General features: G+C 51.3%; 1 protein-coding gene across 2 annotated transcripts in view; it reads left to right on the plus strand.

Annotated features, from left to right (window-relative positions):
- The window catches only part of IGF2BP1 (insulin like growth factor 2 mRNA binding protein 1), a 38,262-nt gene that overhangs the window by 832 nt on the left and 9,579 nt on the right, over positions 1-27,851 (plus strand). For both annotated transcript variants that reach the window (XR_012046124.1, XM_072886102.1), the window contains exons 2-12: positions 816-876; positions 21,432-21,480; positions 21,981-22,032; positions 22,811-22,874; positions 24,598-24,879; positions 25,550-25,684; positions 25,923-26,045; positions 26,578-26,713; positions 26,814-26,936; positions 27,256-27,372; positions 27,567-27,641. Coding sequence is in view for 1 of the 2 variants with exons in the window: in XM_072886102.1 (XP_072742203.1) it covers positions 816-876; positions 21,432-21,480; positions 21,981-22,032; positions 22,811-22,874; positions 24,598-24,879; positions 25,550-25,684; positions 25,923-26,045; positions 26,578-26,713; positions 26,814-26,936; positions 27,256-27,372; positions 27,567-27,641 (1,217 nt within the window). In the remaining variant the exon portion in view is untranslated. The remainder of the gene's footprint in view (positions 1-815; positions 877-21,431; positions 21,481-21,980; positions 22,033-22,810; positions 22,875-24,597; positions 24,880-25,549; positions 25,685-25,922; positions 26,046-26,577; positions 26,714-26,813; positions 26,937-27,255; positions 27,373-27,566; positions 27,642-27,851) is intronic.

Consider the following 27,851-nt stretch of genomic DNA (forward strand, 5'->3'; position numbering starts at 1 on the left):
CGTGGGGGGAAAGAGCGGGCCCCCCACCCCACGCAGCCCCCGCCCTGCGTGGGCTGCCCCCCGCAGGCTGCGGGGCGGCCGCCCCGGCGGGGCTCGGCGCGGGGGTCCCGTCGCGGCTCGGGCGGGTGGGCTGGGACTTTGGCCATTTTGATTTGAAACTGGGTTTCCTGGGGCATGTGATGTGTGGAGTAGCGCGAAGGTCGCCATGCTGCTCGCAGGGAGAGAAAAAGCTCCCCGGGAAGCAGAGAATTTTTAAAATATTTGAATTTTTTTTTTTTATTCCCCCCCTTCTCGGCCCGGGCTCCCCCCGCCTCCCCCCGGGCTCTTCCTCTCTTCTCCCCCCTCCAAAAAAAAATCATCATAATAACCCAGCAGCAAAGAAACCCACTCCATTTTCAAAGAGAAATCCATTTCTGCCATGGAGTTACAATTTTTGAGCCTTTTAATGGGGGGGAAGAAATCTGCCCGAAGGACTTCTTGCAGGGATTAAACAAGGCGGAATTAAATAAAGGCGAAGAATTGGTCTCAAAATATTATTCCTCATTTTCTTTCACTCAAAGCAGGATGAACTAAGGAATTAAATATTCCTAAGGAACATTGTCCAGACAGCTAACTCACCACTCCCTCCCACCGCTTCCCATTTGAAGCCAGTCTTACATTTAATAAAATGCACTTGTAAAGGAATCGGAAAATGTATTTGTGCGTAGTTCGTCGTAATTTGAATTAAATTGCGAGGTTTCACGTGATAGTATGTTATCCAAAGCTTTCTGACCACTCCACCCAGATTTTAAAAAACAGACACGTTTTGTTTTTAGGGAAAGTGGAGCTTCATGGAAAACAGCTAGAGATTGAACATTCAGTACCTAAAAAGCAAAGGTAATAAAGTGTTTTAATTTCTTTTTTTTTTTTTGTTATTTTTTAAATTTCTGTTGGGGGAAAAAAAAATTAACATAAGATAAAGGAGGCAAAAAAATTATACCCAAATATGTGCATGTGAAATTAGAGATGTTGGTGATTTGGCTTTAGATACGTCCCCAGCGAGGTGAGAGGCAGTTTTGAGGATCAACATTTAATTTCTTTTTTTTGGTTGTTTTTTTTTTTTTTTTAAAAAAAGAAAACTTCCTCTGTGAGCAAGTTTGGTTTTTGTTTTTGTGTTTTTTTTTTTTTTTAAAAGAAATGGTTAAACAATTATCCAGCAGCTCGCCCAAGGTGATGGATGGCCGAGGCGTTTTGGGTTGGGATTTTCAAACTTGTGGCACTGGAAGAATTTCCCAGCCTCGCTCGGCTCCTCCACTGCGAAATGGGCGAAATCTTTTGTTTTCCAAGAGAACTGTAAAATTAAAAAAAAAATAATAATAAAATCTTAAAAAAAAGTGAAATTGGCTGGGATTTGATGGTGAGGACTTAAAGAAAAGAAAAAAAACAACATGGGGCTGGCCTCACTGTGCCATGCCGGGGAGGGATTTAAAACCCGGTGAGTGCGGGGTGCTGGCCTAGCTCCTGCCCACCGGCAACTTTTATTTTGGGGCAAGAACTGCGTTTCTTGGCGGTTTCCGTCTACCTGCCAAGCGGCTTCGCCCGCCGCTGCCGGCCTTGCCCAGCCCGGCCCTCTCCATCTTCTTGGCCCTTTGTTGTTGCGCGCCGGGCTGGCGTGCAGGACGCCGGAGCAGCCCTGGGCATCGCGCTCCCCGGCCCTGCTGGGGGTTATATATGAAATATAAAGAGTATTTTATTTTTTTTTTGCAGTGACCCCCCCCCCCAGCTCAAGGAGAGGCCGCTCGGGCTGAGGGCGAGTTAGTCCCCAACCCCAAATAGTCCACGTTGGATCGCGCAGCCCGAAACCCGCGTCGGCCACGTGACGAGGCGGTTACTTCAACGCCCGGGCGCGGAGGGAGGAGGCGAAGCCAACTCTTCCTCCCCAAACTCTCCCAGTTCCTTCGTCTCTTGACGAAACCCCCCTTGGCTGGGCAGTGGGAGCCCATTTTTAGGGTCACCCCCTTGGCCCCGCTTTGGGGGGCTGCCAAACTTTGCAGCCCTGGCTATGGCAGAGCGGGCTCCCCCGGCAGGGGCTGCTCCCAAAGGCCAAAAAAAAAAAAAAAAAAAATCATTTAATAATTTCCTAGCCAAGATTTTATTATTATTATTTATTTTTTAGCACCTCGTGGCGCGGTGATCGATAGCGCTCGTTGCAGCGCTGGGTGCCTCGCTGTGCCTTAATTATCAATGAGCAAAGGGGTGTTATTGGAAGGGCAATTACCCTATGAAGGGTAACATAATAACACTCCAAAAAAATCCCTCTAATTTTTTTTTTTCCCTAGTGCTGCTGGATAACCGATAGGTTGGGGGGAGCAGATCTCATCCCCCGAGAACGTGCGGGGAGAAATTCACTGAAAATGGGAATATTTCTTTGGCCTCTGTAATTCAAAGAAACGCGGGGGGGAGGCTTTACAATAGGTGGAAGGAAGGTTGGTTTGCATTTCTCCTGGATCTCCTTCAAACGGGCTGTGCCTTGCATTTAGCTGCTAAACCCCTTTTGGGGGGGCTGGGGGGGTTAAAATGAGGCCCCCCCCCCCCTCCCGCCCCGGGTGCTGCTTTTAAAGCGACAGGAGCCGCTGTCGCTGCGGGGGCTGCGGGCAGGGAGGGGCTGGGGGGGCCGGGGGGGTCCCCCCACCCTCGGCTCTGGCCGCGGTTACTTTGTCTCACTTTGGGGAAGTACTTTGTGTTTCTGGGTCGGAAAAAGGCAACTTTTTGGCAGCTGCTTGTAAACTTGGCAGGTTGGGTGCCCCAGACGAGCTTTTGGGGGGTAATTTGGTGTATTTTGCTTCCCCCCCCCCCCGCCCTGCATAAGGGCTGAGATGTGGGGGGGGGGGGGCTGCCTCAAAGGCGCCTTTTTTTTTTTTCTCCCCCTTCTTCTTTCCTTTCTGCTTGTTTTTAAGACTGGATTTTCCAGTTTAAAGGCACATAGAACAGGAAATGGTTAATTAAGTGTGAGCAGTGAGGACAAAATCAGATGGGTTTGGTGGGATCGAAACCAAACAACCTCCCCCTCCCCCCCCCAACCTGATATTAATTTTTTTTTTTTTCCTTTAGAAATGTGGGAAAACAAGTCATGAGCATTGGTGCGCTTCCCAGCTAATTTATAAAATAATAAAAAAGTTGGCTTTTTGGTTGTGTTTTCTTCTCGTTGAAAGTGCAAATAGGAATGCTCAGGAAAACTGATTTGGGTGGTTTTAGAAATGAAATGTGTCCAGTGAAATTGCATGTTGTAAATAAATCTTCCCTGCTGGTGTATTTCCTTCTTTAAAATCTCTCCTGTCCCTAAAAACCCATCATAGAAATTAATTAAAAAATACTGAATGTGTTAATATGGCACAAGAAAGAGTGATTGGTGTGTGTAGCTGCTGCACCAAAATACCCAAGAAAGATAAACTGATTTAGAGTTGTTTAATTACAGTGATTCTTCAAATAACACTTAAAGCTGCAAATTATGTTAATGATCATGGGGAACCATTTTAACGAAATACTTTAGAAGTATTAGACTGTAAAGAAAAGTCAGTGCTGATAAATGTGTCGTTGCATTAAAAACCCTGAGTTTTAAAGTTAGTTTAGATTTGTTTAAAGTATCTCTTTGCTGTTTGGGAGTTATTTTTTCTTTAACTTTGCTGATAGAAAAACTTGGAGAAACTTAAGAGGATTTAAAAAAAAATCTTAAAAATTATTGCATGCTTTATTCTTCACAAGGTTAAAAAAAGAAAAGATTCTTTAAGGAAAAAAAAAAATTCCGTTTTCCCACTTCAGATTAAGGATTGCTTTGGGGGGGTTGGAACTGGGAAGCTGAAAAGCCCGAAGTCGATGGGGTCGAAAGAATGAATGAATGAAGAGAGGAGGAGGGGTGAGGGGGGAAAAAAAGTGAATCCATCAAGCAGACATTCCAAATATGAGGAATGTGGAAGTGAGTCGACCAGAGAGAATGAAACCAAGTAATTGGGGGGGAAGAGGGAGTTGGGTTGATAACAGCCCATAGACTTAAAACTAAAAGGGTATTTTTAAGTAGGGGTCGTCCCCAAGCAAGTTGTAGATTTAGAGGGTCCGTGTGCTCCCGAGCAGAGGTGGGAATTATTAAATGTTGTTAATGATGGAAGGATTTAGTGTAGTGCGTAGAAATGGATGGAGAAATCTTAAAAGTGGCTTTTTAAAATTTAGTCTTTGTTTCAAATGAATGTTTTCACACCGGAGAAATGTTCTCTTTGCGCGTGCATAACGGTGCAATTAATTGTTCGTAACGAAATATTTTAAAATTTTTGATAACAGCGAGTGTGACTTCTTTGTTTGTCAGTATTAATCCAAAAATGTGCCTTTCTCCCTCCTGATGTTTGGATTCTCTGAAAATTGAACTGAAAAAAGTTCACTAGTTCTTTTCCATTAAAATCAAGACACTGTCTCGAATGCTGAGACAAAATGTGCTTTTAATCCAGTCTTAAGCTCATTCTCTTCCCCTTAAAACAGGTCTGGTTTACAAGTTATAGTTTCATTAAAAAAAATTAGCAACACCCTTGTTTACAGCAGTGCTTGGAAATTGAAAGGCAGGATGAATGCTCCTTTCTGAGGATGCTGAGTTTAATGGGATTTGGTTTGTTACTACTTTTTTGATTACCAAAAAGGGTAATAATCTGGAGTTCTTCTTTGCTTTATTTTTGTGAGCCCCCAGCTCTGAGCTGAGAGCTCTCTGCTATGGATTTTACACCTCTGAGGTCTGTAGTCATGTGGAAATTAATAAGTTTTGATGATTTCCAGCTAGAAAAACTAGAAATAATTTGTTATTAAATTAGTCATTAATAATTTGTCAGTAAATTTCATCTATGAGGCTTAAAACTGAGATAATTTAATCAATTGTAACATACCTGGGAGAAAGAATATATTTACCAATTTAGAGCTTGAAGTGAAAGAAATGCCTTTATTTCCCCCTTTCCACGTAGAAGCCATAACTGGCAAATATGTCCAAGAAATTGCAATTTAACCGTAAACTTCGTAGCCTCAAGTTTTGAACCCATAGAAGATGGAGCCCGTCCTGTGTAGATGCCCTTTATTAAAAGTTTGATGATTTTATATTCCGAAGAAAAAGAATAAATTGAATTCCCTAGAGAACCTCGGTGGCAATTGCTAGGACTGAATCTGCTTCTCCAGTTGAATTAGTTTCTGTCTTTGCCTTTTAGGTTAAAAACCAAGCAAACAGAGATATGGCTAAGGGAAGTTGGGGTTAAAGTACTCGCTTTGAAAATTGAGACCTTTCAGAATTAAAAAAAAAAAAAACCAAAAACCAACAAAATGGAGACTTCTGCCCCCTCCAGCCCAAGCCCCCAGCAATGTTAATGTTTTCCAGAGTTACTGGGAGGGCTTGGGGAGAGTTCAGGCTGCTGGGGATGGCCCAAGGTTGGCCCAGGGGTTTGCAGCTCTGGGCTGGAGCAGGAGGAAACATCTCCAGCCCCTTTTCCCTGCCGGGGTCACTGGCTCCAGCACCCGCCTTTCCGCTGCCTTCCAGATTTGCTGGGTTTAGGAATGGAAGGTGCTTCCATCGATGCAGGCGGAAGGTGGGGGGTTTTTTTTCTGCTTCTTTTAATGATGCCACTGGTTTTGTAAAAGTTTTGGTGGGGAGAAGCGGAAGCCTGAAGCAAATGCGTAGGGGAGCCCCCAGGGGATGCTGGTGTCTGCCCCTTCCCAAAGATTAAGGAGGGGAGTAGGAGAAAACTAAAAAATCGAGGAGCCTGAAACCTGAAGGTTGCAGGTTTCTTCTGGAAAAAAAAAAAAAAAAAGCCTTTTAAAGACATCACAGAGACTTTTCTGTTTTTTTGGTTTTTTTTCACCAGAGAGGAGCTTTTCAAAAGTTTTAGGTGAAAACTCTCGTTTTCACTGTGACCGGAGGCATTTAAAAGCTTAAGCGAGGATGTGCGTTCCTAAATCACCCACTTCTGAACAGCACTGCCAGCTGCCTCGTTGGGTCTGTGGGTGAGAGGGGTTCCCAGCCGCCAGACGGACCCTGATAAACCAGGGCACAGTGGGGAGGAACCGGCAGAAGAAGTAGTTTGCAAGGTCTGCCCGTCCTCCTCACTGCCAGGCTCCTCGCTGACCGCTGGGTTTGAGCCTTTGTGCACCTTTAAATTCTTCTTCTGCCCAGTTTGAAGCATGGAAATGATCTGGGAGGGTCCTGCGCTGAGTACCTGAGGGGGTAAAAAATGCACTTGCCCAGCAAAGTTTAAAAAATTTAAGAAAGCAAACGGCACAGGAGAAAAATGCATCAGCAACGGGGCTGATGTCCTACATCGTTCCGCTGCCGCTTGGGATGGCTTTTAGCTGCTGCAGGGAGAGGCATGAGGAGTGTTGCAGAGGCAGTTATGGAATAGTCTGCTCACCAGGAAAGTTTTCCTTAACTTATATTTTATGAAACAAGAAGCCCAGACCCATGGGGGTGTTTGTCCACTCCAGAGATGTGTGGTGTTTTATCCCGGCTGCCTTCCCAGGCTGTCTGCTCTTTACCAGTAAACCTGCAGCCAGTTCAGCTCAGAAATCTTTGCTGGAGTTTACCTGAAAATCGCAAGTTTATTGTGGAGCCGGGGGGATTGCGGGGGGTCTCACTGGAAGGTTTTCCTTGTTTCTGCAAGAGGTGCTGGGGGAGATGCTCCATGTACCTCCATCCGTCTGTCTGTCCTTGTCCTTGCGTGTTTTCTGGTGAACCATGCGATGTTCTGCCCAGGCAGCATCGAGACCCGTGTCCCTGCAGAGGGGATGGGCTGGGGGAACGTTGGCGTTGGCCAAGGCGACCTCGGGAGGTCCCTCCCCACCCGAGTCCTGCCCTGAGCCAAGGGCAGATGTCTTGGACCAAAGCGGGCTGGAGGTTTTACGCCACTCGTGCGTTGGTAGTGCCCCTGGGAAGCTGTGGGAAAGTTAACGTAAGGTGTTGTTTTAAGCTGGTTTTCTTAAAACCAGTGTACGTTTTCTGCGTCTGATGGAATAACCCACTGAAGGGGGGTGGAAACCAGTTCCCCATCGATTTATGTCTGGTCTCCATAGCCTGCTCTTGAAGACGCTGGAGCTGTCTTCATGGTTTTAAGTATATAGATTTAAAAGAAAAGATCATGCTTTAGTTGCAACCTGCTCGGTTTTCTCCTCTGGACAGAGTTAGCAATGGATGGGGCGTTCTGGAAAGGGTCTCGTGAGGGTTGGGGTCCTGCAGCCCTTTTCTGGCTCCTGTCAGCCCTTTCCGTAGGAGACGCTGCCCGACTCTTGTCCCCTTCCCTGGGGTTCGGCTTCGTTTTAGAAGCGTCTGAAGCGAAGCCAGCTGCTTTTCGGTATCGCTGCAGCTTTGGGGTGCCGGTGCCTGTTCGGAGGGGAGGCTTTGGGGTACCTGGGTGGTCTGCATGTGTTGGGAAGTGCTTTTGGGAAACCCTTCATCCTCCCCATGCCGTTGCCTCGAGTCAAGCCCGCTCCGGCTGCCTTTACAGCCCCTGCATGGGAGCTTCCCCAAGGAAGCTAATAAAACCCGAAGAGCGGGGGGACAGTTTATTGAGATCCTGGCTGGAGGCGAGGGGCCAGGAGCTGGCGAAGCTCAGTGGGAGGGAGTGGGGACATCGGTGGGGACGGTGCCGGGGATGGGATGGGAGGAACCAGGAGGGCACTGCCAGGGCAGTGGCACAGGGGCGAGAGCATCCCTACTCCGCTCCCACCTCCTGATGCGAAAGAGCAGGGGAGCGCAGCCTTCCCGTCAGGAAAAAAAAAAAAAAAAGAGAAAATAAACAAACATAAAAAATCTGTCCGTCCGTCCGTCTCGGAGGAGCCCTCGCGATCGGTCAGGAAATGGGTCATTTATTTTATTGTAACTGACACTTGGGAGCCCTGACATGGTCAGAGCTGAAATTTCACACTTTTCTGGCTACCGTAATTGTCTGGTCTGTACGGAGCAAACCGGTTTAAGAAAATAAAACCCCGGCATCCCCGGCAGAACTAGATCCACGCTTTATTTTTAAGAGTAATCCACCAGGTTGAGTTTAAGATGCTATGAACACGGTCCGCCTATAATAAAAGCAGCAGCAGCCCCGTGCACCAGGAACCGCTGGGAGCTGGCAGGGCTCCACGCGGCGCGCGGCGAGATGCAAATCCCGCACGGTCCGGGGATATTGCGATGTGTAAACAGCACTTGAGATTACAGGGAAATTGATTTGCGCAAAAAGGAGAAAGTTTTGACTCCGACGAAGGTCCCGCTGTAGTTTCTTTTTTTACAAAGTTAAAAGCAGAGCAGCCTTCCTGGACCGGAGTGTAAGACAGACAGGAGAATTGTGATCTAGAGCCAAATAAAAGGGAAGAGAATGAAAAAAAAAAAGAAAAAAAAGAAAAAAAAAAAGGCTCTCAGGGCCAGATTTTCACCCACAATTGGAGCCAGATTTTTCCAACTTGCATTTAAGCGTCTAAATAAAAGCTCCGTTTTCAGAAGCGATTAGCGCCTGATGTGCTGAGCGCTCTTGAAAAAATCTCACTGTCAGGATTCCTTCTTATTTCTGGAGATTTGGATCCGCCAGCTCCCACCCGGGCGGTTTCAGCAGTTACTGGTTCCCCCCGGGTCCTGCCCCTGTGCCCCCCGGGGCCGCGGAGGCAGCTGCTGCCCCAAAGCCCCGAAGGAGGGGCTGGATGCTGGGGGGCACAAGCTGGCAGGTCCAGGGGAGTCACTTGTCCCCCTGCTTTTTAGCTCTTGGCTGCGTGGAGAGCCGTTGCGTTTAGTGCTGGTGGCGAAAGACTTGTCAAACTATTCGGGAATTTCGGGAGCGTGCATGGACGAGGGGTGGGGAGTTGCGGCTGAGGTGCACAATAAGGGGCGCGGAGCTGCTGCGTGGCGAGGTGGGGCCGGAGCGATGCTTGAGATGCTCCGTTCTCCCTTCTAGCTCCACATTTGCTCCGGCGTTTATCACCTGCGAAGCACTGGCTTTGCTTAAACTCCTGTGCGATCCAAAGCTGTGGGTTCGGACCTTCTGAGTGCGTTGCATGCAGAGAACTACCTGCAATGAAAACGCTATCTGCATTAAGGTATCACAAGCAATAGCAGCATTTACCTGCGAGGTGTCGGGAAACGCTACATCCTCAACAGCAATGCTGCTGGTGTGGGGTGAGCTCTGGGGTTCTGCCTTCTAGCCAGGACTGTCAATCTTATCCAAATTATTCCTTGCTTAGTGCTGGTCACGTCCAAGCAGACTTGATCACCGGAGTGGGTAGCTGTGTGTGTGTATATATATATATATATACACATACACACGTATATACACATGAGTATATATGTTTTCTTTGCTATGAAGACATTCACATGTGTTTTGTGATCTCCTGTGGTTCAAGCCTCCGGCATAAAAGTATTTACAAACAAATTGATCGAATGAGCAAAGACTAAAAGAAAAATTGTGATCTCTCTAAGGAAGAAGAGCTTGTGGCTGCTCTAGGCTTTATGGAGTTGTTTGTTGGGGTGTAATTTCACGAGAAGCCAAGAACCTCGTATAAATGTTGTGCTTTTAGGCTCGGATTCACAAGACTCCTAAGGACGTGCTTTTAAACAGGGAAGCCATCCTTTTGAAGTTAATGGGGCTGCTTCGATGGTAAAATGAGGCATGTGCTGAATTTGAGCCTAAATATACAACTTTATATGAACTTTATATAGTCATTGTTTAGCGTTCGGTTACAGCTGAACTAATAATGCAACAAATTTCTCTGACATCTGTAGCCTCTTCTTGCTTATGGCAGAGATGCAAAGTGGCTGTGACTTTTATATGTGATATGTATTGGAGGGAAAGAATATCTGTAACTTTTTAAAAGCTATGGCTTGACTGAAGAGCTTCCCCTGGTGAGCCTTTATCCGCCCCGTGATATCGTTCCTATGCCTTACTGGCTGCACACCCCTGCATGCCTGGCATGAATATTTGCACAGCACAAATTTTGTATTTAGTTTCCCCAAGTACTTGTTCATACAACTTTGAAAGCTACTTTCTGCCACTGTTTGTGCCAGTAAAACTTGGTGATGCGAATGTTTATGGAAGGCAGACAGGAGAGAGGGCACGGACATGACTGAGGGGAATTCGCTTAGGAAAAAATCCAGATCAGATATTCAGACAGCTTTGTGCTGGATTTCCCTAACGGTGCATTGAATTTATTTGGTGTGTGTTTGTCGGGTTGGCTTTTCATGTTGCCTGTGCCAAAGTAGTGGTGGGCTTTAAATGGCTTTGCTTCGGCACCGCTATTTACTCTGTAATGAGGTGAATGGCAATGGAGTAGAAAAGCACCATCTTTGCTGTTTTCCAGCTCCTGCCCTGTCCTATCTGAGCCTCAACCTTTTCCTTTTCTTCTCTTATTCATGGCCCCCTTGCTAAAAAAACCCAACCCCAGACTAACAAGCATAGGACATCTTCCCCTGTCTGGAAACTTTACATCTCCTCTGCTGCCGGTCCAGCTTTGGTGGGACGAAGGAAGCAGCCGGGGGGGGTTTAACCCTCTCCCAAACCCGAGTAGATGCCTAAGGGGGAGCACGGCCGCATCCGTTGGGCTCCGTGGGCACCACTGGCTTCCTCAGTCGGGCTGTCCGAGATGGGTTTGTTGGCATCTTTCCTCCTGCCCCCAAAGGGTGATTTTTTTGGGCTCTGCATGAGAAACCTTAATTTCTCATTTTTCAATGAAAACGCTAGATCGCGTTTTCTTAGAAGAGTCTTGCTTTGCCCTCACCTCCTTTCTGAAGAGGAAATAGAAGAGAAAGAGCATCAGGCTTCAGCCAGAATTGGTGAAAAACTGGGTTCTTCTCTTTAAAATTTATGCTGGAAATGAGGAAAACCAAAAGCCTCACTTTTACTTTTTAATCTCAGTTAGTTTCTTCTCTTTACCTTCCCTTAGACAGAAGAACAGAAGCATTTTGATTTCACTTGCAGTTTTCAGTGGAAAAAGCTTCGCAGCTTCACCCCAGCTGGGGCTCAGCCGCAGCCTCGGCTGCGATACCAAACTGCCGCAGATCTTTGTGTCGTCCTTGCCCGGACCCGCCAATGCTGGTGCCAGGGCAAGAAGGGACTTTGGGAGCTCCTGTCTGGGATCTGGGCTGGGATATGTGCCCGACGCGATGGGTGCTGCTCACGGCCCGGGCTGCTGGAGGTCTGAACCCCCCCGCCACCTTCCCACCCGAACTGGGAGGGCTGGCAGGTCTGAATACGTCATCACGGGTTTTAACTTGAGTTTTGGCAAAAGGGTCTCCACCCTTGAATTAAGTTCATAAGACAGTATAATCCATTGTAACTTCTGGATTCTCCCTTTACGAGTCCGCCTTGATCTCGGAGGGCTTGTCTGCGTGCAATCGCTGCACTGGTTCAACCTGATTTGGCTTAAAACAGGCTCGGTGCCACTGGCACAGAGCCCCGCAGGGACACTCTGTTATATCGATTTTTGATCCAGTCTTATCTGACAAATCTGTACCTGCTGGGCATGAGGGTCTGCGGCACCGTGCCGCTCTCCGGCACTGTAACGTCGCAGCGGAGCAGCTCTCAAAGCCGCCTGTCCTCGCGCTGCCGCCTCATCCTCCTCCCCTCCCCTCCCCGACACAGACCTCAATCAGAAAAACCCTCAGAAGTCACAAGCAGTTTTGTTTCCTCTTCCTTTCTCGCACTGGCGTTGGCATGTGCTCGTGCATCTGGAGTTGTCGGGGGCCCTGAATCCTTGCAGCTCCACTCAGCCTTAATGAATCCTTCCTTATTTCCCCTGCTCGAAGTGCTCCGAGCCTGCGGAGTTTGTAAGATCTCCAGTAAGAGGCCAATACCCCACTGTCCAACGGGGCTGGACATACAGAATAAAAAGATGCCCCTGGCCACTTTCTACAGGCAAAATTATATTAAATGTATCTGAGTGACACCTGTCAATCACCCTGGTAATGATGCTTAATTATTGAGAAATTAGAGTGGTCTATGACCCACCCGAAAGCATGTGCTGACGGGGTTTGGGGTTCCCACCGACGCTGACTGGGTGGGAGCTGCCCGAAGCTTCGCTTGGCTGCTTTGCGAAGCCTGAACTCATCTCAAAGCATCCCCCAGCCCATAGCACCATCAGAGCCACTGGAAACCAGTTAGAAGTGCGTCCTGGGCACTGGAGGAGGGCAGAGGTGCCCTCTCGTGGCAAGGAGAAGTGGGCGAGGGGTTCACGGGTGGCACCCAGCTGCCTGCTGAAACCCCATCCCCGGCACCCTAACGAAGGCAGTAATGAAGAGCGGGAGTTGGTGTGACCATGCTGTGGGTTTCACACCATCCGGGCTTTTATTTTATGCGTTGTTGGATTTGGGGAAAGATGGCAAAGACCTGGTGGACTGAGACATCTCTTGCGTTGGCGGCTGATGTCGTAGCTCCTGGAGGGAGGTGGCTGAGTGAGAATCCACGCTTAGGACCTTTTCTATTCAAAGTTGGCCCTGGTGGGTGAAGGAAGATGCTCTGAAATGTGCAGAATGCACCAAAATGCGGAATATACTTTATCTCGTTTGTGCTTTTATTCAGGTTTTATATCAGCATCAGGGGTGGAGGGAAGCTAACAGCCACGCGCAGTTGGCAGTGCTCCCTTCGACGCTTTGAGGACATGCAGATGACGCTGCGTGCTCCCTTGCCCGGCTGCCTTAGAGTTTGTTGCATTGCGCCGTGCTCTGAAGTGATGGTCTTGGAAGTGCTTCGAGGTCCACGGGTAAAAGATGGGGCGAGGAACAAGTCCCACTTCTGTCACCCCTCCACATGTACTGGTCTGCAAGAAAATTTGCCTTTAAACATCACATTTGTTGGCGTGTTCATAGGCCAGCCAGGGCCAGCTGGAGGGTCAGGTTTGATTAAGGTCAGTTTGAGAATTGAAATTTTAGATTTTTCTTAGGGAATGACAATCCCTCAACGTGTCTCGCTGGCTGCTGGGTCACAGCGGGACCGAGCTGCCCCGCGGCTGAAGGTGGCTGGGAGGGACCTGGTGTGTTATCTGCCACCTGTTTGTCCAAGGCAGCGTGTCCCGTCGAGGTTTGGGGTTGGGTTGCTGGTTGTGGGAACCCACCGAGTTTAGCTGGGCTTGTCTTTGGGACACGTTCAGAGCATCAGAAAGAGCCTTTCAATATGTGGCAACTCGCCAGCAAATTAGAATGGAAAGATAATGCAAAATGGATGCATTGTATAAAACTCATCCATCTTTCCTCTCTATTACTTACGGTTAAACTTGTCCTGTCCACAGATACTTGATGTATTGACTTTGGCAAGGACTAACTGCAGAAGTCTGGGGGATGATTAGAGTCTTCCTCTGGGCAAGTTGAGGATAAGGGCTTTTGAGATTTCTTTGAGATTTCTTGCATCTTTTGAAGCACGGAGGTATTGACTCCTCTCAGAGGTTGGCACTGAGCTGGGGGGATATGGTGTGCGCTCCGTGCCAGCACCATCTACCTGGGATCAGTGGGGAAAATGAGGAGTGGAAAGGCAGCACAGCAGTTTAATAGAGGAGGAAATATAAGACAGAGCATTTTTCCCAGCTCTGGGCATCAACCAGTCCCTTCCTTCTGCACCTGAGGTGCAGGAGCTCTTCTAAAAACAGGAATGAGTTCTCCGAGGCTTTCAAAGGGATGCTCATGGACAACTTCTCATTCTCGGCAGCTCCCTGAAAAAAATCTCATCAATTATTAGGCGTGCTTCTCCGTGTACAAAGCGGTTCCAAAAAAGAGCTAATGGGGAGAAACCAATTAGACAGATTTATTAGCCCAAGATCAAATTCTGGTTGCTGAGATGATTGATGGAAGGGATTAATCATGTCATGCTTGCTTGCCAGAGATAACTGCTAGCCAAGGCGAGTGGGTCTGTATGAGACTCTTGCGTGGAGGACGTGTCCGTGTTTCTCAAATTCCATGGCCGGTTCACTTCTGGGCACTCCAACTGCAAGAAGCCAAATGTCTTTGTTGGCTTGGCCTGATCTCCTCAGGAGGGGCCTCTTGGATCGTTTCTCTTTGAAGGATGAGCCCGGTTTTCTCTCTGCTTTTCTTTCTGCTACTGCTGGTTTAATCTTGTCATTATACATATTTGCATATTTCTTTCTCAACCTCCTCTTCCTTTTATTCCACCCCCAAATCTCTTTCCCGTCAGCCACCCTGCAGCTCCGGCTTTGCTGTTGCAAAGTTGCTCTCTTGCCTTGGCCAGGTCCCCCAGTAGACGGCAACCACTGTGGCCACAGAGGCTTTTCACTGGTGTGTGGTTTATAGAGAAGTTGTTTCTTTGTGAAGATTTAGGATATGCGAGCAAGCAGGTCACTGGGGTTGGGAGGAAGGAAGATAGCAGCTCGAAATAACACAAGATGCTTTTAGAAGAAAGGGGCTTAGAATGTAAGAGTTAAGTTAGAGTTTGTTGCACTGATGACATTAAGTTGAGGTCTGGTGGGAGAAGGTGTTTTGGAGGCAGTGGGATGGTTCTCTAGGAGACCTTTGCTTTTTATTTATGGGAGATACAGAAAGTCATTGTTTAAATTGGTGTTTCCTGAGCAGGCTGCAAGCTGGGTCCCTTTCCAGGACAAGAAATGGGATACTCTTCTCCTTTCCCATTCCATCCCTCCTGGATCCCGCGCAATTGTAGCACATTTGGGGGCTTTTTGATAGGGTTCTACCACTTCTTTTCTTGCTCTGTGGGACTATGCCTGGCCTGCCCTGCCCTGCCCCATATCACAGCCCAGGTCGTAGTCCAAGCCCACCTCAACCAGCAGCTTCAGCGTTCACCACTTTTTGGCTTTGAAGCAAGGGGCACAAGAGGGGTACAGGGGGCCTGGGCAATGCTGCAGTGGGGGGACCAGTGATGGGGAGCGGCATGGCCAGGAGAGGGCAGTGATGACCTTAACTCTTGCAGAAAAATTCAGTGCTGTAAAAAATGTCCTTAATTTAGGGCTCACTCCCCAACCTTGAGGAAATGCTAACTCAGATCTGCGTTTTTTTACTTATATGCTCAAACTGAATATTCTTGGTGTTTGACATTGCAGCGTTAATGCTCAAAACAAATGCGATGCCTCCAAATCTCAGAGCTCTGGTTTTAGGCTTTTTGCAAACTCGGGGGAAGACTTTTCCGTGGTTCCTCCCCATTCCCACGTTGAGGTTTTTCTTCCAAATCACAAAGGCTCCGAAAGTTCAACCCGGACCTGCTGCACCTCCGTGAGGAGCTGGGTCAGGAGGTCTGGATTCAGAAAAAAATTCAAATATCTGTCTCTGCTTAAGTATGACTCAAACTTTAGTAATGCTGCATTTGAGGAGGGAATTAGGATCGCTGGCCTTGCTCGAGTATCATCTGGTGAATTTGGTATGTGGTTTTTTGCTGCCTTGCCAGTGTGTGAGTGCTTCCAGCGAGGACCTTGCGTGCCTGGTCCTGCTGAGAAGTCCACGTGTTGGTGGGTTAAATAGTACAACAACCGACCGGCACGTGGGGAAGCCGAGAGATGGGTTGGCTTGGAGGGCAACACGAAAGATGGCAAATCACAGGTGAAGTGGCTGAAACCTGGAGGCTGATCCCATCCGAGCTGGGTTGTGCTCAGAGGTGTGGTGGGATCTGCTTGGGCTTCCAGCAGGTACCTCCTTTTTTGTGCTTCTGTTTCCTTGTCAATGAAGGGAGTATAGGGATAATATTCCTGCTTCGCGGAGATGCTGGCAAATTGAAAGCCTATCAATTTATAAGGGAAAAGCAAGTAATTTCAGCTACAACTTTTCTCCGAGTCCCCCTGGCAACGTTTGTGTCTTAGCAACCACATTTTCCTATTTAAAAATGTTTAAAACATTAAAAAACAACAACAACAACACATTAAGCACAGGATTAAGTGCTTTCCTGAATCAAAGCCTAACTAGATAAATGAAATGCTGTTAATTGAATCAGGGATGCACTGTGTTTTCAGCCCCCAAATTTGCATAACATTTGCATTTGATTGAAAAGCCATCGTTAATGTTGTTCAGTTCTAGTAGGTCCCCCCATGTCTCTAGCTTTGGCCGTCCTCCTGCCCCTAGGAGCGGCATAAATGGTTTCGGTAGGAGATGGCCAGGACGGGGTCGGTGCTTGGGATCGGGGAGAGCCCAGAGCTTGGCCGTACTCTGCCGTCAGCGCTTGGTCCGTCAGCGTCTTGGTGCTGTTAGTCACCTCTGCTTTGAGAAGTACGTGGTGGGGGACAGAGAAGGTCCAGGAGGTGTTGGATAGAAGAGAGATGCTGTAGCCAGCATCCCACAGAAAGTGTGTCTGGTGTCTGTGTGGCTCCGATGTGGCTGCAGAGCCTGATCGGCTGCTGTTGGCACCCTGACGCAGAGAGATGGGGGGCAGAGGACCAGCAGCTCCTGCCGGGGTGCTCGGGGTTGGCTCTTTCTCTAGCAGTCATTCACTAAATCAGCCCCTTGCTTTGGGGCTAAAGAGAAATCAAGTTGTCAGGACAAAACCTGGACTAGTGGGGGAAGAGGAAGGAAATCCCTGGGGCTGGCTGCGCTGGAAATAGCCACGCCGTGGGGCCGTTTCACTCGTGGAGGTAACCTCACAGGGGGTTGTCGTTGCCCCCTAAAGATGAGCCCAGTAGAGCATCGTGCTCCGGTCACTCAGGCAGTAGCGGGTGTCCGTTACCTGCAGATCACAGGGAACGTTGCTTGGGGCTAAACGCTCCGAAGACAACAGTCGGGGTGACCTGAGCATCCTGCACCCTCTGTCCTCCTCTCCTTCCCTGCGCCCACCGCACGATCCCTCCAGCTGCCTCTGTGCTGCCGGTGATGCTCAGGGCTGAATCCTGTTGGTAAAATAACCCCAGTCCTGCGGCGAGCCCCTGCCTGCGCCGCGAGGCTCCGTGTGCCGCGGGCAGGGGAAGGAGGCACATCCACGGGGTGCGATGGGGAGATGCGGGTTTTATCCCAAGCTCCGCTGCCGACCCGCTCAGTGGCTGTGGGCGCAGCGATGCTCCTCTCCGAACGCCTCTCCAGGTTTTTCGGGCTGGGAGAGAGCAGCTCTTGTCTCGGGTGGGCCCTGTGGCCAAAACTTTACTGGGAGGAGGTGACAGCAAGTCTCGCTGGGGCTCCTCACCGGAGGCAGGGACGTGCCTGTGCTGGTGATGGGGCGAGGAGCGGCCCTTCCCCTCCCCAAAGCATTGCCCTCGAAAACACCATGCGGGGCTCGTGCAAAAGGGAGGGGAACCCTTGAGTGAGGCTGGGCTGCGCCAGCGCTGCTTTGCTGTCGGCTCCGGCTCGTGGCGGCCAGCCCCAGCCTCCCGCTGGCCCCTGGCCAGGCTGCCTGCTCCTAACTAGCTAGTGCCCCTTTCTTGGGTCCCTGCCACCGCCGCCACCGTGCCAGTCCACTCCGGGGAATTACCAGCAGATTCTTAATTAAGCGGGAGGCTCTGGCCACCCTCTCGAAGGCAATCTCTGGGGATGCGTCCAAGAGTGAGAGAAGAGGGATCCTCATGGCTGAATCTGTGCGTGGATGGTTCCCAGTGAGATTTAAAAATTAAAAGCCAAAACAAAAAAAAAACAACCCCAAAACATAATTTGGGATTCTTAATGATGATTCTGCCTGCCTGGGTGATCAGGGTTTTCTGGGGAGGTTGCAGCAGGTCCCGGTCCGTTCGTGCTGCCGATGTGCCGTGGGTACCTGAGGCTGCGCGGCTCCGAGGATGTGGCTGCCGACGCGGCACCGAGAGCCAGCGATGCCGTGTGGGCTGGGAGGGCTCTGGGTGCGTTTGGGACACAGAGCGGTTTCCAGCTGGCTCCGGGGCTGTCCAAGACCAGCAGTGGGTGTTTTCTGAATGAACGGGGCTTTCCTTTGCTGCCACTTTTTCCTGTTTCACCTCAGTTTCTCCCTTCTGGAGAAGAGGTTCCTCCTGGTGCACGTTGGGTTTGACCCGCACGGTATCGATGGGCACAGCGCGAGAGGGTGAGAAATCTCCGTGGTACCTGGATATTGCAGGACTCTCCGTGGCACTTTGTCTCTTTGCTTTTCCTCCCAGCGAAGTTTAACCTGTTGGTGTGTTGAGCTCTTTAAAGAGCTGGCTGAAGGAAAACCCGAGGAAGGCTTTTGATGGAGCAGATCTCGGTGCTTCCACTGCTTGTGGTTAATGAGGGACTGACCCAAGGTGCTCATCTGTGGTGTGGCTTCGTAATGTGGGTCCCATCGCAGCCTCCTGTTACAGCCTCGTTGCATCAGGGTGGGTGGTTTTTTTTCCCGGTGAGCCCAACCCACGGCTGGGGAGGGTTTACTGAGAGCGTCGAGAGATTTCAAAGGTCTCACTTTACCTCCCGGCTCTGCAGGAGAGCCAGCAGATCTGCACGGGGCTGCCGGGCGCATTGGCAGGTTTTTGTGGGCTGAAGGATGGATGCAGTGGGATGCTAAAATCCCGTTATCACAAATAGCACTGTCGGCACGGAGCAGGAGGAAGGCGATGCTGGGATCCATCCCTGGGACCCGTGGTTCCTCTCCCCTTACAGCCCTGCAGCTCTTTGCCCTCCTCTCTCCACTCCCAATTTTTTTTCTTTTTTCTTTTTAAATAAAAAAAAACCCCACCAGCATGTGGGCAGAAATCTGGATAGATCTGCAGATAGACATTTTTTTACCAGGTCGATCAGTCCGCTCCAGCTCACCCCAAGGATCTGCGAGGCTCCTGCCTTCGGCATAAGGTGCGCAGCGTCCGGCAGAGCTGTTGCCTTCTCCCGCGGGCTGGAGATGCCGGGGCTGGTCCGTGGCTCCTGCCCACCCGAGGGGCACGAGCACCAGTCCCGGCTGGCAGCCGAGGTTGGGCGAGCGGAGGTTGCGAGAGCCCTTCAGCGGCGTGGGAGGGAGGAGCTCCCGCCTTTGGCACATCATGAATAAAAAGCCGGGGAATCGCCGTCTTGCGGAGTTATTTATTTGGAGTAAAAAGCTCTGCTCGGCGCGGAGGTGGGAGCGGGCAGAACCGGGCTGTCGCGTTCGGCATTGCAGAGTGTCATTTCACGACGAGGATTTAAATACGGCGGGACCCGCTTCTAGCAAAGCACATAGCGGGGTTTATTTATTCATGACTTCCTCTGTAATTCTAACCGCGGCTGCTGCCGAGTGCTCGGACGGAGCCAGATTCAAGCAGGGGCTGCTCATCGGAGGGGGAGCTTTCCACCCTCCCCAGGGCAGGATGGGCACCGATGGAGATGGGCCAGGAGTCAAGTATTGCGAGTGCCATCTCATTCTGGGGTTTCGTGGGATCCTGCTCTGCTTTGCGCAGCTCACCCGCTTGGGCTGATAAAAGACCCATCTCTCCCTCCGAGCGTGGCCTCGTGGGGATTTAATATCCATCAGCGATGGAGGCCGTTAGGAACGGCAAATAATCCCGGTGGCCTGGTCGCGACGGGAGGAATTACCGGTTAATTAACATATTAATAAAAGCGCAGCGGCCCCGGTGAGGCGCAGAGCAGCCCCCTCGCCTGGCCCGGCTGGCGCGGATGCGGGCGATGCTCTGCCCGGGCAGGCGCTCCGGCAAGCTCGGCAAAGGAGATCCGATTCTCTTTTTTTTATTATTATTATTTTTTTTTTAGGTGGAGAAAATGAGATGCCACCAGCAGAATTATGATGGGAGGGCATAAATGGCTCTTTTCTCTCCATAGCACGTTTGATTCTGGTCACGTATGTGCAGAACACATGCTCTGCCCGTGCAGATGCTTGTAGCTATCTGGAGAAGTTTCTGTGGCCGGGGTGGGCAGTGGGAGACCCACGGGGTTTCCTCTATCCCTTCAAATCCTTTTGACCCTCCCTGGACTGTGACATTCTTTGCATTCTGAATTTCTTAATCTCTCTCCCATTCATTTTGGGATGCGGATAAGCGAGAGGTCTGGTTTCAGAGCATGCTCCCCTCCCTTTGCTTCCCGCAGCCCCCCGCAATTTTAAGGGTTGAGTTGGTTTCTTTTTCCCCATCCACCCAGTTTGCATTTGTAGTAGCGACAACACTTGGTGTTTCGGAGCCTTCCCGGTGGCTGAGCTGGTGGGAGCACTGAAAATCTTATTTTTTTTGTGCTTCATTTCGACTTTTAGAGGGAAGAGCAGCCCCAAATCTGGCCATCCCATCCTTCTGCTCTGAAGCTTCGGGAAATCTTTGGTGACTTTGGGAAACATCAGTTCTGGTTTTGTTTGAAACCAACTGATCCAGACAGCCCTTTTGGGGTTTTGATGTGTGTGGGTTTGCATCGGCAGCACGGATCGGAGGGGATGCTCGAGGCAGCTGCTTTTACCTCGCAGGATGAAGGGGCTGAGGAGGAATCCTTACCTGTGTGGCTCATCCTACCGATCGCTTTGGGCCGGTTCATGCTGAGACGATTTCTTCTCATTGACAAATGAGCAGAGCCACCTTCTGAAGTTGTGTAATTAGAAGATAAGGATCTGGAATCTCATTTTCTCTCATTTTTTGGATTATTTCACGCATTCGTAAATACTTTGAATTTGAAGCCCGGATCTGTGATGAGCAAGTCTGAGAGTATTTACTTGATATAGTGCTGTGAGCGCCAAGCTGCCTGCCACGGTCGTGGCATTTATCTTCCTTTTCTTTAGGCATCTTAAAATTCAGTGGTTTTGGTTATTCCTAAGAAACGGAGGCCAACGGGGGGGGACCAGCCATCCGTGGGGGGTTGGCACCCTTCACATATGGGTCACACCCACAAAGCTGCATCCTTCAAAGCGTTGGGCACCTAAAGGTGTCATTGCCTTTAGGCGGGGGCTCTTGGGGTGTCCAGCAGCACTTCGGGGTGCCAGCGGCCGCAGTGGCTGCACGCCGGTGCCAGACAAGCCCGCGGCTGCTCTCAGCTGTCTGCGGCAGCTGCAGGGTGAGGGGTGGGCGGCAGGGACGGCACCCCCCCGGGGTAAATTTGGCATCAGAATTAAAAAAAGAGTTTCTATTTTGGGAAAAGCGAGGTTAGGAAGAGCCAAAAAACGGGAGTGGAGAAGCAGCCTGAGACCATCTTGGGTGGTGGAGCTGGGATGCCTGCGCCTTGATCTCCCCGGTTAAAATTCGACTGGGTTTTTGGATGTGGCGGTGATGCTCCAGCCGGTGGTTGGTGGCATCCCGAGGGTCGTCCCTTGGTGCAGGGAGGGCAGGTTACGTGAACGCACGGCTCCCTTTTTGCGTTCAAATCCTTCTATTTAATCTGGCGAAAGTCTCTGCCTTTCCAGCCGTGCCCACGTTAGGGCTCCAGCCAGTGCCAAAGGGTCGGGAGGGATTTTGGCATCTCGTTCTCGGTGAAGCTCCCGGTGTCAATCCAGCACTGACGGGGCTGGGTGTAATTAGCCAAAAGCCATCAGAAACCCCGGCAGCGTATGGAAATGCAAAGCTCGATTAGATACATCAACATGCAACAGTTCAACGCAAGACGGCCGCGTGGCGGACACCAAATCTGCTTTTTAATTGCTTTTCATTTATTTCAGGAGCCGGAAAATTCAAATCCGAAACATCCCACCCCAGCTGCGATGGGAGGTAAGAGGAGCAAGTGGAGAAGCGTAGATCAGATTTAAGGACTAATTCCCCCCCAGGTTTCTGTACTTGGGATTAAAGTTGATTTATCCTTTTCTTTGTTATTAATTGGGTCTAATTATACTAGATCCTTGCATCCACGTAGGTTACTCTTCTTCCATTACAGGAGTAAATTCAACTGGTAGAAGCAATGTAAGCTACATCAACAAAATCCCCATTAATAACAGGGTTATATGATTTATCTATTGTATAAGAAACAAAATGGATCCTTTCTCCCTGCTGACTGCTGGGACTTTTCCCTGACTCTTCCCCCCAGCCCCAGCTGGCTCCAAAGCCCCTTGGTCCAGCATCCTGGGGCAGGCAGGAGCTTCCTTCGTCTAATTGCTTGTGAAATCTTAATGACTAGAAAGCTGCCTTTATTGATTGATTATATTTCCCTGGTCTGTCCTGATGGTCCCAGTGTAAAGTGTTCGTTGTTTGGGTTTTTTTTCTCCCTTTTCCAGGTTCTGGATGGTTTGCTAGCCCAGTACGGCACCGTAGAAAACTGCGAGCAAGGTAGGACTGAAAAAAGAAGCTGTATTTAAGATATTTTCTGCCCCAGCTATTTTTGGGGAGGAGGAGGGTGAGGACGGACACGTGGTTTTCCTTTGTCAGCAGAAACCACGGCTAAAGATGTCAAGAAGTCTCAGCCTGGTTGCTGGGGCTATTTTTTGTTCCCTATTGCTAAAAGATGAGTCCCGTGCGGTGGCTTTGGGCAGCACATGCGGGAGTCCCTGCATCGGGTGCCAGGTCGGCATTGTTCCCACCGCACCCGTGGGTACCCGCCGGCAGCCGCTTCGAGGGAGGGTGCAGGGTGCTCTCTCGAGGCTGGCCAGGGACTATCTGTCTACGCTCGGCAGATTTTATCTCGGCCTCTAATGACGATCAGTTGAGACAGGACGTTTAATATTGCCCCCGGGATGTTTAATGAGAGTAGAGTTACCATAACCCTCCTAGAAATGGAAAGAAGGGCTTGGAGGAGCTCCTGGGTCCGTCCCTGGGCTCTGGCGAGGGATGGCAGGATGGAATTGGCTTTGGTGGCTTTGCTGCAGAGCACAGTGACATATTGGGGTCCTTAAATAAGGCAGGAGGGTCCGTGCTGCCCAGGATGAGTCCCAGCGTGGCCTGAGCCCTTGGACTCTCTTCTCCCTCGCGGGAGAAAAATGTTTGCAAATCCCTGGGGAGCCCGGCGGGGACTCGTCCGAGGGGGGCCTTGTCCGAGCAGGGACTCTCTGCTTTTTGAGGTCCTTGGCGTTCGCGCTGCCTCTCTAATTTCTGCCTCTTTTGCTCACAGTGAACACGGACAGTGAGACTGCCGTTGTCAACGTCACCTACGCCAACCGGGAGCAGACCAGGCAGTAAGTGCCCCACGTCCCCAGGAGCTCGGGCTGCCCTCCCTGCTGCGGCTCCGGCCCCTTCCCTGCTTGCAGAAAACAGGATTTCCAGTGCTGGGAGTCAGATTACCCCAGAATTCCTAAATTTTAGCTAAAAATGCAGCAAATCTTTGAGGAAACCCCCTAGAACCCTGATTTCTTTTCCTTCACCTTGAGATGAAAGCCCTTCAGAGGATATCCATGTTTTTAGGCTTTTCTCTGCAGTTCAGAGAGTAAAAACATAACTTTTTGCTCAAGGAAAAGTAGAGACTTTCTTGTGCTTACATGATTTCAGGAGTTATGTCTCCAGAAAAAGTAATAATGAGGCCAAATATTATAGGAGCTGGTAGACGTCGGGCAACACGTGTCCTCTCTGGCTGATGGCCGTGTCCCTGCAGGACTTGCAGCTCCATTCCCCATCCTGCCCGGGGAAGATCAGGCTTTGCACTAAATGCAAATGGAGAATTAATTGGGTTTTCACTGCCATTTATTTTGCTTCCCTTTTGCCCCAACTAAAGGCTCTGGAAAGCTGGAAAAGGGACGGGATCAGCACTTTCCTTGGAGGGCAGCCTGGAGGGGTGCAGGGATTGATTGATAGGTTTTTATCCGGGAAGGTTTCCGTCACCGGGGCGAGCACGTCTCAAATGTGGCCACCGCGGCTGCGCTGCCGTCCCTGGGGACGTTGTCTGTGGTCACTCTGCCAAAGCGCCAGCTTCCAAATGGCCACCTGGCTGATAATACTTCAGCTGTCAAACCCGTGGCCGCTGTGAATTTGCTGTGGTCGCGTGCGCGGCCGTGGCAAACCTTCATGGGGGAACTGCGGTCTTGTTTTACTCTCTGTAATAATGTGGGGCAGGGTCCGGCCGTGGAGCCCGGCAAAGGGAATGCTCCCGGCTTGTCCTCCTCTCCCTTGTCCATCCATACCAGCCCTGCGCTTTGCACCCTGTAAGGTGAAATATTCTGGGTTTCTTTTACCGGGAAGCACTCAGCAAAAGTGTTTTGTGCAAATAGTTGTGATCTCAGATCCGCAGCCCTTCTCCCCTGCTTTTTCTTCCTCCGGGGATGCGTGGTGCTTCATCGACCACCTTTCTCTGGTCCCTTCGCGTCCTGCAGGGACGAGGCTGCTAGCAGGGAAAGTCTCTGTTCAGTTAGTTTTAGGGTTTTTTGGGTGGTTTTTTTTTTTTTTTTTGCAAGAGTTGAGTCACTGACCACTTTCTGGAGAGCTGCAGTTTTGGTTTTCTCTGTAGAAAGCCAGGGAGGTTTGAAGGAGCTGTGGAGAGCAGCGGCCAAAGCCGTCGCTTTGCTCTTGCTGCCAGCCCCATCTATCGACAGCTTTCAGCTCTTGCAGCCGCTGAAGTCCCGCCAGGAGAGGGATTTCAAATATCAGCCAAAAATCATAAGGCGGAGGAGACGTGGGAATCGCTCCCTGCACGTTCCTGTCCTGCACCCATCGCTCCTGTCCCCTCCCCTGGGTGCTTGGAGAGGTTCCCTGTAAAATACTTTGGCTCATCCAGGCTGGGTGGAAAGTCCTGCCAGGTCCCCACGGCGTCGGTGATGTCTCCTTTCCCCCCTCCCAGTGCTTCCTCGCCAGGCGTTACGCCAGGGAGGACTTGGCACGTTTTGGGCCGAGCTGATGCTGATGCGCTGCCGCTCGGTGTGGGAGTGTGCCAGGAGGGACCCCCCACCCCAACCCCTTCTCCCCTTCCAGAGCCATCATGAAGCTGAATGGGCACCAGCTGGAGAACCACGCGCTGAAGGTCTCCTACATCCCCGACGAGCAGTCCATGCAAGGGCCGGAGAACGGGCGGCGGGGCGGCTTCGGGGCACGCGGTGCGGCCAGGCAGGGCTCCCCCGTCACCGCGGGGGCACCGGTCAAGCAGCAGCCGGTGGATATCCCCCTCCGCCTCCTGGTGCCCACCCAGTACGTGGGTGCCATCATCGGCAAGGAAGGGGCCACCATCAGGAACATCACCAAGCAGACGCAGTCCAAGTGAGTCCGTTCTCCCACGAGCCGCTTTGCACCTTGTTGAGCCGAGTGGTCCGCAGTGATATACGAGGCGGGATTTTTTTTGGAGAACGGGCTATTTGAGGCCCCTCCAGCTCTGCCGCCGTGTAGGGCAGTGCGTCCAAGAGCCACCTTCCCGTGCCCTTCCCCAGCCAGGCTTTCTGGCTGCACTTCCCCATGTGTCTCCCTTTGCTGGGGCCGCCCTGGCTGGGATGGGATCTGAGCAGGCGCGTGGGGAGGTCACTGCTTCAGCCGGTCTCCATTTAGCACAAGCTTGTTGAGCTTCACCCGCCTGCTCTTGCATTTGGCCCCTGAGCTTATGTTGGCTGCAGCTCTTGTCCCCCAAGGAAGGCTTTATCTAAGACGTGAAGTGATGGACAGCCCATCCCGTCCCCCAGGCACGTGCTTGTTCCACCACTTAATCACTCCTGTTGCTTAAAATAAATAGATGCTGATGCCTTATTTGGATTTCTGTGATTTGAGCTTCTAGCTGCTGCGTCCATGTTGAGTATCGAGCCCAGAATTAACTCCTCTTGCCTTCCCTGGGTGCATATAACCTTACAGTTGAGCGTGAGCTCCAGGCGGTTCGTGGCTCATGCTGCCGGGAAGCCGCAGAGCCGCTTCCCCTGCCCCAGCTCCCATCCCATGCTTGCAGGATCGACGTGCACCGGAAAGAAAACGCGGGAGCCGCAGAGAAAGCCATCAGCATCCACTCCACCCCCGAGGGCTGCTCCGCCGCCTGCAAGATGATTTTGGAGATCATGCAGAAGGAGGCGAAGGACACCAAGACGTAAGGTTTTCTCCTGCCTTTCTGTGCACGCGTATCCCATCTGGGGGTCTTCACTGGGCCACGGTACCATCCTAACACCCGGAGCTGTGTGATGCTCCCATGCGTGCAGGAGCTTTGGTTTGGGGGACCCAGAGACTCCAAGCAAAGGGACTTGAGCTTTCTCCATCCCTCTGTACCAAATCCCTCCTCTTCTGGCTGCAATAACCCTTCATGTTTTTTTCCCCATTCCTCTCTCAAGAGCTGATGAAGTGCCTCTGAAAATCTTGGCCCATAACAACTTTGTGGGGCGCCTGATCGGCAAAGAAGGGCGAAACTTGAAGAAAGTAGAGCAGGACACGGAGACAAAAATCACCATCTCGTCGTAAGGCTCCTCGCTCCCTTTGGGGAAACCGTGGCAGACCTTCCTCAGGCTGGGGTGGATGGGGAAGATGAGGAGGAGACGGGTGATGTGATGGGCGGGCAGAGATGCCTGCCCATCAGCTGAGAAACCAGCCTGTGGCATGGGTGCTTTACTCCCCAAAGCTCTCTTAAAAAATCTGGGCTTTATATTTTCTGTATTCCCGTCCCCGTCCCTTCGGTGTCCCCTCCCCGTCCCTTCGGTGTCCCCTCCCCATCCCTTCAGGGCTGCAGAGCTCAGAACTGGCTGGTTTGATGGCCAGGACTGGGGTTTTACTCTTAAGCCATGTTTTTGGATGAAGGCAGAGTGGACTTCCCAGTGCCAACCATGATGCTGGTCCCTGCTCTGACTGGGACCAGGCAGTCCCAGTACATGGTGGCAGTGGCACCCCATGTCCCTGGTACCCCAATATCACCCATCAGAAGGGCCAGAGGACCCGGCGTAGCGCTGGTCGGGCAGCGCAGGGTCTCGGCACTGACGCTGGCTTTCCCATCAGCTTGCAGGACCTGACTCTGTACAACCCTGAAAGGACCATCACGGTGAAGGGCTCCATCGAGAACTGCTGCAAAGCGGAGCAGGAGATCATGAAGAAAGTGAGGGAAGCCTACGAGAACGACGTGGCCGCCATGAGCGTGAGTGGGGTTCGGTCCTGCCCTGCGTCTCGGCTGATGGGAGCTCTCTAGGAGGGTGCCCCGATAAAAGCACTGAGCACTTCTCTCCTCTCACCCTCAGTTGCAATCTCACCTCATCCCTGGCCTTAACCTGGCTGCGGTTGGCCTCTTCCCTGCCTCCTCCAACGCAGTACCTCCTCCGCCGAGCAGCGTCTCCGGGGCCGCGCCGTACAGCTCCTTCATGGTACGTGAACACCCAGCAGCTGCAACTGCTCCAGCTTCCAGCTCGGGGATCTCCCCTGCGTGGAGAAGACCCTTGCGATGGTCAGGGTTATGCCTTCAGCATCCTGTGCTGTCAGCAGCCAGGTCAGGTCCACCGTGGGTGCGGGATCTGGTGTTTTAAACTATTGCAAATGCAATTGAGAAGGTGCTCAGACCCCACGGGGTCTGGTGCTGGCTCAGCCCTGCACCCCTGGGAGAGGTGTGGGCATCACTTGGCGGGGAACTTGGAGCCCCGATCGGGTGGTGACACTGTACCCTGAACGGTGACACTGTACCTGCAGCCTCCGGAGCAGGAGACCGTGCACGTCTTCATCCCCGCGCAGGCCGTCGGTGCCATCATCGGCAAGAAGGGCCAGCACATCAAGCAGCTCTCCCGGTTCGCAAGTGCCTCTATCAAGGTAGGATTGCCCCATGGGGACCCCCCTCTGCCAGCACCCACTGAACGGCTGCCATTCTGGCTGGGAAAACCACCTGAAAAGCCCAGGCGGTCGGGCTGGGGGGCCCAATCCTGCGGCTCAGGGGAGGGAGGGAACGGCCGCTTCCCTGCCTGTGCCGGTCCCTGCCGCAGCCGCCGTCTCTCTCCCCCCTCCAGATTGCCCCTCCAGAGACGCCGGACTCCAAAGTGCGCATGGTTGTCATCACGGGCCCTCCGGAAGCTCAGTTCAAGGTTCCCCCTGCGCTGCCGTCACCGCGGGGAATTCGGGGTGTCCCTCACCGCCGCCCTGCGGAGCCGGGAAGGGAGGAGCAGGGTGGTGACCCCAATTTTGAGCCCCCCACTCTGCGGCTGGGTAAACCCAGCATCGGCTCTTCCAGGGGCTGAGCTGGTTTGAAACCCCAAGGAACTGGGATTTCATGGGATGCCGTCGCATCCCGGGTG

The sequence above is a fragment of the Ciconia boyciana genome, chromosome 22, assembly GCF_034638445.1.
Source record: "Ciconia boyciana chromosome 22, ASM3463844v1, whole genome shotgun sequence".
Lineage (NCBI taxonomy): Eukaryota > Metazoa > Chordata > Aves > Ciconiiformes > Ciconiidae > Ciconia > Ciconia boyciana.